At 34.6% G+C, this 13,427-nt stretch overlaps 1 protein-coding gene across 1 annotated transcript; it reads left to right on the top strand.

Annotated features, from left to right (window-relative positions):
• The first annotated feature begins 1,452 nt into the window (after positions 1-1,452).
• On the top strand, positions 1,453-2,232 carry LOC107890277 (uncharacterized protein At1g08160). The gene has a single exon (XM_016814753.2). The coding sequence runs from the start codon at positions 1,498-1,500 to the stop codon at positions 2,095-2,097; it is 600 nt and encodes a 199-aa protein (XP_016670242.1). The 5' UTR covers positions 1,453-1,497; the 3' UTR covers positions 2,098-2,232.
• Positions 2,233-13,427: the final 11,195 nt, after the last annotated feature.

Genomic DNA, 13,427 nt, shown 5'->3' with positions numbered 1-13,427 from the left:
GAGAACTCTATTTTGGTGTGTAGCTAAGTTGGGTAGGAAGTTTTCTGAAAAAACTCCGCATTTTGGTTTTTTGAAAATTCTGTATTAGCATAATCATGCATTTTTAGTTCTGTTTGCTTGTGCGTCACGAAATTCTCTGTGAAACTTTGATTTGTATATTGTGTTATGTATGATCTCTGTTTAGGTTTAGTTATACACTAAGCTTTATAGCTCACCCCCTTTGTCTTATTACTGACGTTTCAGGTAATCGGTAAATTAGAATCGGACGACGTGCAGGAGCTTAGATGGTTTAATCAGTTAAATTAAAAAAATGGTGATTTTCGTAATAATTTATTTTGGTCTTTTGGGAATTGTAATTAATTTTTGGGCTTTGTTTTGGTTTCTGTTTAATTCGTTGATATTGATATTTGCGAATGTGATACTACAAAACCTCAGAAGTTAAATTTAAAATTCGGTTTTCAAAATTAAAACTCTAAAAGTTTTTCGTTGCAAATTAGATAATCCCTAAAAAATTTTTCTGTAAATAAACAAACGGCTTCAACAAGTATTTTCCTTAAAACTAGAAATGATTTGTCAAAATACTTATTTTCAAACACGATTTTGAACTCAGATTTTGGGATTAAGTTAAGCGTTTCCAAAATTAAGTTTTTCTAGACATTTGTGAAAGTTTTTGCCAAATTTTATATTTTCGAAACGTGTTTTTAGTTTGATTGAAGCAAAGGATTTTAAACATGTTAACGTAATTCCTCAATATCTGGCCATGACTTTTAGGCCGGGTTTGGGGTATTACAATACTGTAACGTGAGACAAAAAGAAAATTAAGCGTACCATGCTGAAAGTAAACATCCATCCAAAGGATAATCGCTTAAGCTTCTCCACATAAGCAATTTATTTTTTTTCTTCTTTTTCTTTTTCTTTTTAACAATTATCTCTCTACCTTACAAGTAAAGCCAGTTAAGACTTCAAATTTATGCTTTATATAAAAGTTTATTCTTCTACTCATCGTTGGTCCAAAGTCTAAAAGCAAATTAGTATATATGGGTTAATGTTTGCTATATATATACATATATTATAATGTATGTTAACAAAATGATAACAAATGCTTAAAAATAAAATTAGGAGAATTTAGTTTTAAAATTTTTAATGATGCAGTGTATTAAATATAAATTTTATTGGGATATTATCCCAGCTACAGGCTTGAGCTAGCTTGGCCTAAGATGCGAGGAGTGAGTACAGCAATGAATCTTGCATCATTTGAAGGAGAAGAAAAGAACATAAAATGAATCTGTCTTGAGTTCCATTCAAGAAACCTTAAAGCCCTCCAAGGGAATCAATAAAGAACAAAGACAATAGGGAAAATAAAAAAGAAAAAACATTCAGAATTCCCTTCGGCTTTGTATATATATTGAAGAAGTTGATTAGGCAAAATATTCGCCAACTTTTTATCCTGTATAAAACAGGTAGCAAGCATCCAAATCATAACTGTCCCTCAAAAAAATGGCTGGTAATACAGCACAAGCTACACAACAGCCAGTTAAGCATTTTAACCTGGTAAGATGTGTCGCCGTTTGCTTGCTAACCCTTATTGTTCTTGTTGGTCTAGCTGTCCTCATCACTTGGTTAGTCATTAGGCCTAAAAGGTTGGTTTACACCCTTGAAAATGGTTCACTCCAACATTTCAACCTCAACAATAACCATATCAATGCCACCTTTGATTTTGTGCTCATGGCATATAATCCCAATACCAAAACTTCCGTCTACTATGACTCCATGGAGTCTGTGGTGTCGTACAAAGATCAAACTCTCGCGTTTGATACAATCGATCCTTTCCATCAACCTCATAGGGACACAGCTCGAGTAGAATCCAAGCTCGTGGCTCAAAATTTGGCACTGTCGCCATCGACGTTTAAGGACCTCAGGGGTGAAAAATCATCTGGAGAGATCGAAGTTGACGTTCATTACAAGTCGAGGGTTCGATTCAAGGTAGGTATGTGGAAGTCGAAACATCGTACTCTAAAAATTGTGTGTCCCTCGGTGAAACTGCACTTTTCTTGGTCCAGACATTTTGAGAATGTACCATGTGAAGTAGAACTCTAGTTTTGTTTTGTCTGGTTTTTTTCCCATTTTTACATGGCTAATTTGTGTTCTAATGTTGCCATTTTGTCCTTTGTGAAAATTGTTTTTCTTTTTAGTTGCTCACACAAAATGCAAAATTAAATGTATTAACCGGTATACACCTCGTCATTGTAAGAAAAAAATTGAATTATTTTGCAGTAATTCAAACCACTTGGAGGTGGTTGGACAAAAAATGTGTTTAAATTCTTAGTTGATAACAGTCCCTATTGGGTATCCTATATATATATATATCACACCTAATTAAGTTCATATCTATAATTAAAATAATCAATTGAGCTCTTGTATTAAATTTGTATTCAATTAAGAACTAAAATAATTAATTAAGCCCCTCTATTAAAGGTTTTCGTCATTGACCACATTGATCGTTAAAATAAATTGACAAACCAATCAAATAGTGATGCGACGGCTTATGGTTTAATATAATATTTTTCCCATAAAATTATTAAAAAATCTTAAAAATATGGATAAAATCCTAAAATAAAAAATTATCAAAAATATAAAAATGATTAAATATTTAAAAAGATGAAAATTGATATCAACTTATAAATTTTATAAAAAATATAAAAGAATCTAATAAATTATAAAAAAATATAAATTAATAAAACATATATAAAATATTTAAAATTTTATAAAAACATATTAAAATTCTAAAAAAATCATAAAACATATTAAAATTGATATAAACTTTTAAAAGAATCATAAAAATTTGAACGACACCGGATTAGTTGGTTAGACCGATTAGATCGAAATTGGCAAGGGTATCGGTCCAGAGAAAGCCATTAGACCGGTTGATCTGGGACAGTTGAATCGATATTTTTATTTTTTATTTTTTAATGTTTTATTTAATTGAACCAGACAAATCAGTCAAACTGGCAAATCGATGGTCTGATCGGTTCAACCATCGGTCCGGTTTTGAAAATCTTGGTTAGAATTTCATTCTGACATATGCTAATAGTTGGATAACAAAATTTTGATTTGATAAAAATATTAAAAAATAAAAAATCAATTCAACCGCCTAGTTCTTAGGTTAACTAGTCTAATGGCTTTCCTCGGACTAGTATTCTTACAGATTTCGGGCTAACCAGTTCAGTTCAAGTATTTATGATTTTTTATAATTTTTATAAGTTTATATCAACTTTAATATTTTTTAAGAATTTATTTTTTAAGAATTCTAACACATTTTTTTAATTTTAAATAAGTTTTATTAATTTTATATTTTTTTATAATTTATTAGATTTTTTTATTTTTTTATAATATTTATAAGTTTTTATATAATATTTTTTATAATTTTAATAAGTTTATATTAATTTTAATATTTTTAATATTTAATATTATATTTAATATTTTTTTATTTCTTCTAATTTTTATATTTTTTAATCGAAAAATTAGATTAAATTAGAAGCTATCATATTTCACCATTTAATTGGTCTGTTAATTTATGTTGATAATCAACATGATCAATGATGAAAATGCTAACGAAATAACTTAATTAATTATTTTAATAAATGAAAAAGATTTAATTGGATGTGAATTTAATTTCGAAAGTTGATTAAATTTTTTTACATTTCGACGATATTTATTAAAATCGTCACGACTCATCTCACCTATGTGGAGTAGGTAGCCATATTTACAAAAGAAAGCATTCCATTGGCCTTTCTTTTTAAAAATTTACCTTTTTTTTTAATGTGTTATTTATTAATGTTATTGAGTTAACATGAAGAAAGTTCGTAAACCATCATAGATTCTTGAAGTAAGGAATCTGGTGTTGAAAAATAGAAATAAAATTATAAAATGGGAAATTACATGACAGGTAACTTAATTATATTTAAATTTTCTTGATCAATTTTAAAACTTTTAAAATGGTTACTTTCGAAATTTTAATTACTTTAGAATTTATCTAAATTGCATTTGTAGGAATTGATTTGACATAGCAAAACAAAGATGGTTGAGTATTGTCGTAACTTTGAGTCTTATACTCAATTTAAAAATTGATTACCAACAATTTAGACCTACACAACATGAACAACATACAACAATAGCAACAATATTGTTGAAAAGTATAGAAAGATTGAGATGTGTCTAAGGAAGTGCCCATTTCATTTACCACCGCGACAAATAACAAATTTTCATATTTAAGAGATTGACAATTTATTGAATTATATCTTTGGGCTAAGCCTAGATTGTGGATTATATCTAGCCCATTAATGAAAATCATCACTTGGAGAAATTTATTTGGAGTATCGGATCATATCAAATCGAGTATATCAAATCTCTTAAATCAACGAATTTGGATTGGATCGAAACATTGAAGACATATTCCAATAGTTATTGTCTACCTTATTTGTTATTATTATATTGTATTCAACTAGCTTAGTTGTTATTTAATAGAGATTGTGATAGATTTTCATTATATTAGTAAGTCTCGAAAAATTCTATATAATTGAGAGACTTGTATAGGTTGATGTACGCTGAACAATTGAGAGTACTTATCTGTTTAAGTGAGGAACATTATTTTGAGAGAGTGCATTTAAGATTGTAAAACCTTTGTGTTGTGGTTTCACAGACTAAGTTTTCAGGGGAAGAATTTAGTGGCGAGATGTCTAGTCTTCAAAGGTAGAAGAATGAGGAATTATATTGGGCTGTGATAAATTTATGATCACTAATTGTAGTTGTTTGGAGATGGTGGGTTTTTCTCACTGAGTTAGGCTCTACAGGCGTAGGGAAACCGAATTGTGTAAACAAACTTTGTTGTCCCCCGCCTACTTTGTGTTTTCGTAGTGCTTGGAGAAGTGCCAACTTCTGCAGTCACTTGTCTTTATATTTAGCTTATTAATTGATTACTTCTTTCTGATCAACAATTAGTATCTGAGCCTCCCACTGAACATAATAGTGTAGATTCTTGATGTTGCTAATCACTAGCTATGGAAGGATTAGCTACCTTTCGATCCCTAACGTTGGTGATTGGTCACTATCCTCATTGGACGACTTACATGAAATCCTATATCAAATCTGTAGCGACGTAAAAATTTTAGTTTGGGGTCGGTTGCTAATTGTGGCGATTAAAAACTTGGAAATTGAAATTTGATTTAAAATAAACCGGGAGTCGCCACCGATCCTTTTTTCTAGGTGTGATCGGACACCTATTAGATTTCTTTTTAAAAACGAGGAAAAGGCCGAGTTAAGGTCTACGTTAAAAGCCAGAGAAAAATTAGGGTTCGGGAGTCGGTTACGCGCGAGGAAGGTATTAGCACCCTCGCGACGCCCAAAAATTGGTATCTCATAAACAAGTGTTGTCTTGATTTTCAAAATATGAGTTCAAAGTAATATTCAATCGTGATCCGATTCAAAAGACGAAAACTTTCAATTTTTGATTTCCTTTTTTTTGAGAAGGGTATACCGTCCTAACACGAGTCGATTGATGTTCACCCAACATAGCGATGAAATCGACGACATGGTGTTAAATCGATATATTGCCTTACATATTGAAATTAATAAAAACACGAATAAATATTTTAAAATAATGAACAACGGAGAAATATACAAGAACGGACGGAAAACGAAAGATAATAGTTGGGAACACATCATGGCACATAATACATACAACAATGATATTTAAAAAAAATGACAATGCGCGTGATATTAAATGTAACAATAGTATCATACAGGAGAATACAATGAGAATACAACGAATATACATACACGGATAATTAAGAGTATATATGTAAAATATATATATAAATAACGATAGTATTGGAAAACATACTATATAATATTCGAAGTATATACAAAATATAGATGAAAATACAATGTCAAAAAGTATATATCTACATAATAATATTAAAATAAATGACGAGTAATAATAATGAAAATAATAGATATAATAGTAAACATAACAATATGTGAAAATAATATTATGTATAAAGATATATATGTAGAATAAAATATACATACTAATAATAAATATAATAAGAATAAATAAACGTAATAATAATATATACATGGGTAATAGGATATTTTAATACATACGGAATGTGTATAAAAAAATAATATACATAATATATAAAATACATATAATATATACGTACGTAACAAAACATATACTAGGGTTAATGATTATAATAGTAATGATGTTAAAACACGAAAGCATTGTATCATAACAAAAATACTATAATACATATATATAACCAAAATATACACTATTATAATAATGAAAATAATAAACAGAATAATAATAGGTACGATCATACTACATATATATATAAAAAGAACGTGCATACTTGTACACTAAAATATGCATCACTATTAAGAATATGATATTATAATAATAATAAAAATAACATGAAATTTCAAATAACTAAAATTAGCATTATATAGATATACATGTATACATACATAAAAACGATATACATTAATATATAAAATAATAATAATGATAAAATAATACTAATATTTAATGAAGAAACGAAAATAAATAAAAAGGACTAAATAGAATCAATAGCAAAGTTTTAGAGTCAAAATTAAAATAAAGGCAAACAAGAGGATCACCTTGAACACGCATGTAACCTCGGGGGGCCAAAAGTGTAATAACCCCAATCTTTTAAAACGATGCGCATTGCTAGGGGCTAAATTGGAAGTCGCTGCAAATGATAGGGCCAAATTGTGAAACATAAAAGATTTAATTGTAAAGTCTCAGAAAAGCGGAAGGACCAAGGGCGCAAATAGACCCTTGGTCCAAAAACACGCGGATCCTAGGCTTCCTTGGGTCGGGTCTCGGGTCAGAGGCCAAAACGACGTCGTTTTGGCCCTCTGAACCCACACATCAAAACGGCGCCATTTCCTTTATCTATAAAAGTAAAAAAAAATTCTAAAAAACTTCATTTTCTTCTTGTTTCTGAAAAAAAAAGCTCTCTCTTTCTCTCAACCCTCCCTCCGTCCTAGGGTTTCCGGTGAGCTTCATGTGCCGTTCCTCCGCCGTGCGCCACCGTCGCCGGCCACCGCGGAAGTTCAAGAGGTAACTTTTTTTTTTATAATATATATATGTGTATAAAAAGAGAGGAGAAATAAAATGAAAGAACGGAAAAAGAAAGAAATAGAAAAATTTCGAAAGAAAAAAAAAGAAAATGATGGCAATCACCTTGTATTGTTCCTGTATTCTTTTGTTCTTGCTTTTGATTCTCTACTATATTTTTTGTGTTATTCGATCTAGAATCACTATTTTTTTATTTGAAGATATGTTATATGTATTATCTCCTGTTTGTGAAACTGCTCAATCTAGCCCCCTTTACAGTGTTTCATTCGGCTTTTTATATAGCCCTATTAGTTACATTATTATTTTTTTCTAAATTTACTGTTCGCGTGCTTCCTTTCATCTTGCAGGGGATGCGCACGGTGGAGCAGGTGGCCAGTGCTGGTGTCAGAAGGTTGGTGGGCAAGTGGGAGAGGCTGCGGCGCAAGTGGCAAGTGGGGGAGGGTAGGTGGCTAAGGTTAGTGGAATTAGGGTTTCTGAATGTTGAGTTTAGGTTATTGGGCTGGGGTAGTTGGGCTTCGGGTTTAGTTGTTTAGGCTTAGTTTAGGATGAGATGGGTATGGGTTTTGAGTAGGTTTAGTTATTGGGTTTTGGGGGTGGCCCAAAATTGGCCTGTACAGCTGCCCCTCTTTGCTCATTGTCGTGTAACGGGAATGGAGCAAAGACATAATGAAAGGCCAATTTTGCCTGGTCTTGCTGGGACTTGACTTCATTGGTGCTCTTCTAGTTCAGATAATCTCCTTCCAGTCCACGGCATCTTGTAGCTTTAGATTCAATCCACTACATCTTCTGACATATGCCTTGTAGCTTCAATCTACTCCAATGTAACTTCAAGGTTATGAGATTTGTGTCTTCAATCTGCTTTATTGTAACTCCAGAGAAATAAAGTCTACGGCTTTGATCTGCTTTTCTATTGCTTCTGTGGGATAAAATTTGCGATCTTCTCCTCTGTAACTCTAGCAAAGCAAGATCTGATATCCTCGATCAGCTCCACTGTAACTTCAGGAGACAAAATCTGACATCTTCAATTAGCTCCACTGTAACTTCAGGAGACAAAATCTGACATCTTCAATTAGCTCCAATCTTTATTCTTGACTCGGCATGTGATCTTGAGTTCAACTCGTCTCTCGCAATATGAATTGATTTTTGAAAAAAACAAAAAGGTATAACTCAACTCTCACAATATGAGTTGCTTTTTGAAAAACAGAAATTAAAAGGCTCAACTCACCTCTCGCAATATGAGTTGATTTTTTTGAAAAATATAAATTGAAAGGCTCAACTCACCTCTCGCAACATGAGTTGATTCTTGAAAAACAGGAATTGGAAAATAGAAATTGAAAATACCTCAGCATGCCCCGAGGCTCAACTCACCTCTCGCAATATGAGTTGATTCTTTCAAAAACATAATAATGAAAATAGAAATTGAAAATACCTCGGCGTGACCTGAGGCTCAACTCACCTCTCGCAATATGAGCTGATTTTGAAAAAGTAGAAATTAAAAGGTTCAACCCACCTCTCGCAATATGAGTTGATTTTTGAAAAATATAAATTGAAAGGCTCAACTCACCTCTCGCAATATGAGTTGAAATTAAAACACAAAAATTGAAAATACCTCAGCGTGCCCCGAGGCTCAACTCACCTCTAGCAATATGAGTTGATTTTGAAAAACAAAAATTAAAAGGCTTAACTCACCTCTCGCAATATGAGTCAATTTAAAACATAAACTAAAAATACCTCGGCGTGCCCCGAGGCTCAACTCACTTCTCACAATATGAGTTGATTTTGAAAACAAAAATTAAAAATACCTCAACGTGTCTTGAGGCTCAACTCATCTCTCGCAATATGAGTTGATTTTCCTTGGAAAGCATGAATTAAAAACATCAAAATACCAAAACCAGTCCTTTGGTAGAACTCGGGTATCTTTTCCTTTGATTCAGTGCGACTCTCATTCAAGATTTCTTGCTTTACTGGATTACCTGTATATGCCATGCATGATGTCATCATGATATGCACATGTTTGTCTTAAATGCCTTTATGCCTACATGATTATGCAGTGCTCCTTAAGCATATTGGTCGTATGTCCTTTTCGCCACGATTGTTGAGGATCTGCGTTCATTGCTTTGATTCTCGACCTTCTCTTCAAGCCTCATACCTGTCTTCGAGCTTTACGAGTAATCGACGTTTCTCAGATATCACCCTTTTGCCCCTAGTTAAACTTTGTTCTTGCTTTGAAGATCTTGCACTTATCAAATTCTTATCTGGGTAATACTCAACATTTCTTTTGTTCAAAGTATGTCATTTCACCATTTATCATGTAAACAAACACCTAATGAGATGCACGAACAATGGTTATGTAGGGACAAAACTGGTATCTCATATTCCTTTTTTTCAAATGTGGCAAACAAAGCAAGTTGAATAATGAGAGTAAAAAATGTCAACAAGAAAGAAAGGATCGTATTCAACGGATACAAATGCTCTAGATATTCAACACATGAACTCTTCACGTTCCTCAATCAAGAATCTTTTAGAGTCTGGCTCCTTGCGTAGAAGATTTCGAGCTTTCAGACATACTTCAATTACTGTAGCCTCACTACTTGACCTATCGTTCGACTGCCAGGTTTGTTTCATTAGGACGCCCTCTCGGGTTTTCATCCTAATCTTTTGTACTAATCAAGACGTCCTTTTCGGGTTTTCGCCCTGATCTTTTTTTTTATTTTATTATTAAGATGCCTTTTTCGGGTTTTCATCTTAAGCATAATATTTCTTCACTGCATCTGAGTTCACTGGATTCGGTAGCTCCTTCCCATCCATCTCGGTAAGGATCAAAGCTCCGCCTGAGAATGCCTTTTTTACAACGTATGGTCCTTCCCAATTTGGTGCCCATTTTCCTCGCAGGTCTTTTTGTATTGGGAGAATCTTTCTCAGCACGAGTTCTCCTTCATGGAATTCTCTTGGTCGTACCTTCTTGTCATGGGCTGCGATAATTCTCTTTTGGTACATTTGCCCGTGACAAATTGCCCTTAGACATTTTTCTTCAATGAGGTTCAACTGATCATATCGAGCTCGAGCCCATTCTGCTTCTTCTAACTTTGATTCCATCAATACTCGCAGAGAGGGGATCTCAACCTCGATAGGTAGCACAGCTTCCATTCCATAGACTAGAGAGAAAGGAGTTGCTCCCGTAGATATTCGCACAGATGTGCGATATGAAAACAGAGCAAATGGAAATTTCTCGTGCTAATCTTTATATATCTCAGTCATTTTCCCAATGATCCTCTTAATGTTCTTGTTAGCTGCTTCAACAGCCCTGTTCATCTTTGGGCGATAGGGCGAGGAATTATGATGCTTTATTTGGAACTGCTCGCACACTTCTTTCATCATCTTATTGTTCAGATTCGTGGCATTATCTGAAATGATTCTTTCAGGCAAACCATACCGGCAAATGATTTCCTTTTTCAAAAACTTGCAAACTGCAGTCCTCGTCACATTGGCAAACGAAGCAGCTTCTATCCATTTTGTGAAGTAATCGATAACCACAAAAATGAATCGATGTCTATTTGATGCTTTTGGAGAAATTGGCCCTATAACATCCATGCCCCACATAGAAAAAGGCCACGGAGAAGTCATGACATGAAGGGGCGAATGGGCTACATGAATTTTGTCGCCGTAGATTTGACATTTGTGGCATTTTCTTGCAAAATTGACGCAGTCACTTTCCATCGTCAACCAATAATAACCGAGTCTCATGATCTTTCTGGCCATATAGAGACCATTGGCATGCGTTCCGAAAATTCCCTCATGGACTTCCTCAAGTATTTTCCTAGCTTCAACATCATCCACACATCTCAAGAGCAACTGATCTTTCCCTCTCTTGTATAGGATATCCCCATCAAGAACAAATCTCGTTGCCATTCTTCTGATTGTTCTTTTGTCGTTCTCATTTGCTTGTTCGGGATATCTTTGATTCTTGATATATTCTAAGATATCATGGAACCATGGACGTCCGTCTGCTTCTTTTTCAATGCTACAGCAGTGTGCAGGGACCTCGTATATGCTCATTTTGAGGGGCATTATTTCTGCTTCTTTACTTGCTTTGAACATTGAAGCCAAAGTGGCCAGGGCATCAGCCAGTTGGTTCTCTTCTCGTGGGAAGTAATGAAAAGTTATTTCTTTGAATTCCTTGATCAATCCAGCCACTAAATCGCTGTACTTAATCAATTTTGAGTCCCTCACTTCCCACTCTCCACGGATTTGGTAGATCACTAGGGCTGAGTCCCCGTACACCTCCAAGATCTTGATGTTTCGTTCGATAGCTGCACGAAGCCCAATGATACAGGCCTCATATTCTGCGATATTATTGGTACAGAAGAAGTTTAGTCTTGCGGTGAACGGATAATGATTCCTGTCTGGTGATACCAGGATTACTCCAATTCCATGCCCTAGAGCATTTGACGCACCATCAAAGCACATCTTCCATGACTTCTCTTTTGATGACTCGGATTCTATTTCTGTGATATACATTAAGTCTTCGTCTGGGAAATCGAATCTTAAAGACTCATATTCCTCTGTCGTTCGAGTTGCTAAGAAGTCAGCTATTGCGCTCCCTTTTATCGACTTCTGATTTACATAGGCAATGTCATATTCCGAAAGGAGGATCTGCCATCGCGCCATTCTTCCTAATAGTGCCGGCGATTCCATCATGTATTTTATTGGGTCCAGCTTTGAAATTAGCCATGTCGTGTGATACAACATATATTGTCTGAGTCTCCGAGCTACCCAAACCAGAGCGCAACAATATTTCTCAATGGACGAATATTTTGCCTCATATTCAGTGAACTTTTTGCTGAGGTAGTAGATCGCTTTTTCTTTCTTTCCTAACTCGTCGTGTTGCCCCAGTATGCAACCCATTGAACTTTCGAACACAGTCAAATACAAAATCAATGGTCTTCCAGGAGTTGGCGGTACTAGCACTGGAGGACTGGACAATTATTGTTTTATCTTATCAAAGGCCACTTGGCATTCCTCGTTCCATTCTCTCGGGTTATGTTTTCGAAGAAGCCGAAAGATTGGGTCGCATTGGTTGGTAAGTTGAGCGATAAATCGGGCAATGTAGTTTAATCTCCCTAAAAATCCTCTAACTTCCTTCTGCGTGCGCGGAGGTGGTAATTCTTGGATGGCTTTTATTTTATCTGGATCAACTTCGATACCTCTTTCACTGACAATGAAGCCTAGCAACTTTCCCGAGGTAGCCCCGAATGTACATTTGGCTGGATTAAGCTTTAGCTGAAACTTTCTCAGCCTTTCGAACAACTTCTTGAGGTTCATTACATGCTCTTCTTCTCCTCGAGATTTAGCAATCATATCATCGACGTAGACCTCTATTTCTTTATGCATCATGTCATGGAATAACGTCACCATAGCCCTCTGATATGTTGCCCCAGCATTCTTTAACCCGAATGGCATCACCTTGTAGCAGAACATTCCCCACATTGTTATGAAGGTAGTTTTCTCCATATCCTCAGGGGCCATCTTGATCTGATTATACCCCGAGAATCCATCCATGAAAGAAAACAATGAATGTTTTGCTGTGTTGTCCACCAACGTGTCAATATGTGGCAAGGGAAAATTATCTTTTGGGCTTGCTCGATTCAGGTCACGGTAATCCACACACATTCGTACTTTTCCATCTTTCTTTGGTACCGGGACTATGTTAGCCACCCATTCTGGATATTTGGAGGCTTGTAGGAAGCCAGCGTCAAATTGCTTCTTGACTTCCTCTTTTATTTTCAACAGCATTTCAGGCCTCATCCGTCTTAATTTTTGCTGGATGGGCTTGCATTCTGGCTTTAATGGGAGCTTATGGACCACTAAATCTTCATCTAGCCCTGGCATGTCCTGGTATGACCATGCGAAAACATCTTTGTATTCGCGGAGTAAAGTGATCAAACTATGCCTGGTACTTTCTGAAATAGAAGTCCCAATCTTCACTTCTTGTTTCCTCTCTTCAGTGCCCAAATTTATTGTTTCCACAAATTCTTCATGAGGCAGAATCTGTTTATCCTCTTGTTCCACCATTCTTAACAATTCAGGAGACGAGACATAATCTTCAGCATTTTCTTCGGCTTCAAATTCTCCTAAGCAAACAGCCTTCTCAAAATCAATTTCAAAATTCGTAACGGGCTTATTCATGTCGTCAATATCTGAGCACCTGAAAGTTGAATGGAAAAGGAAGCTATAGGGGGACATCCAAGTATTGGAAACAACA

Source organism: Gossypium hirsutum, chromosome A09 (genome assembly GCF_007990345.1).
Source record: "Gossypium hirsutum isolate 1008001.06 chromosome A09, Gossypium_hirsutum_v2.1, whole genome shotgun sequence".
Lineage (NCBI taxonomy): Eukaryota > Viridiplantae > Streptophyta > Magnoliopsida > Malvales > Malvaceae > Gossypium > Gossypium hirsutum.
This window is presented reverse-complemented; position numbering and strand designations above follow the sequence as displayed.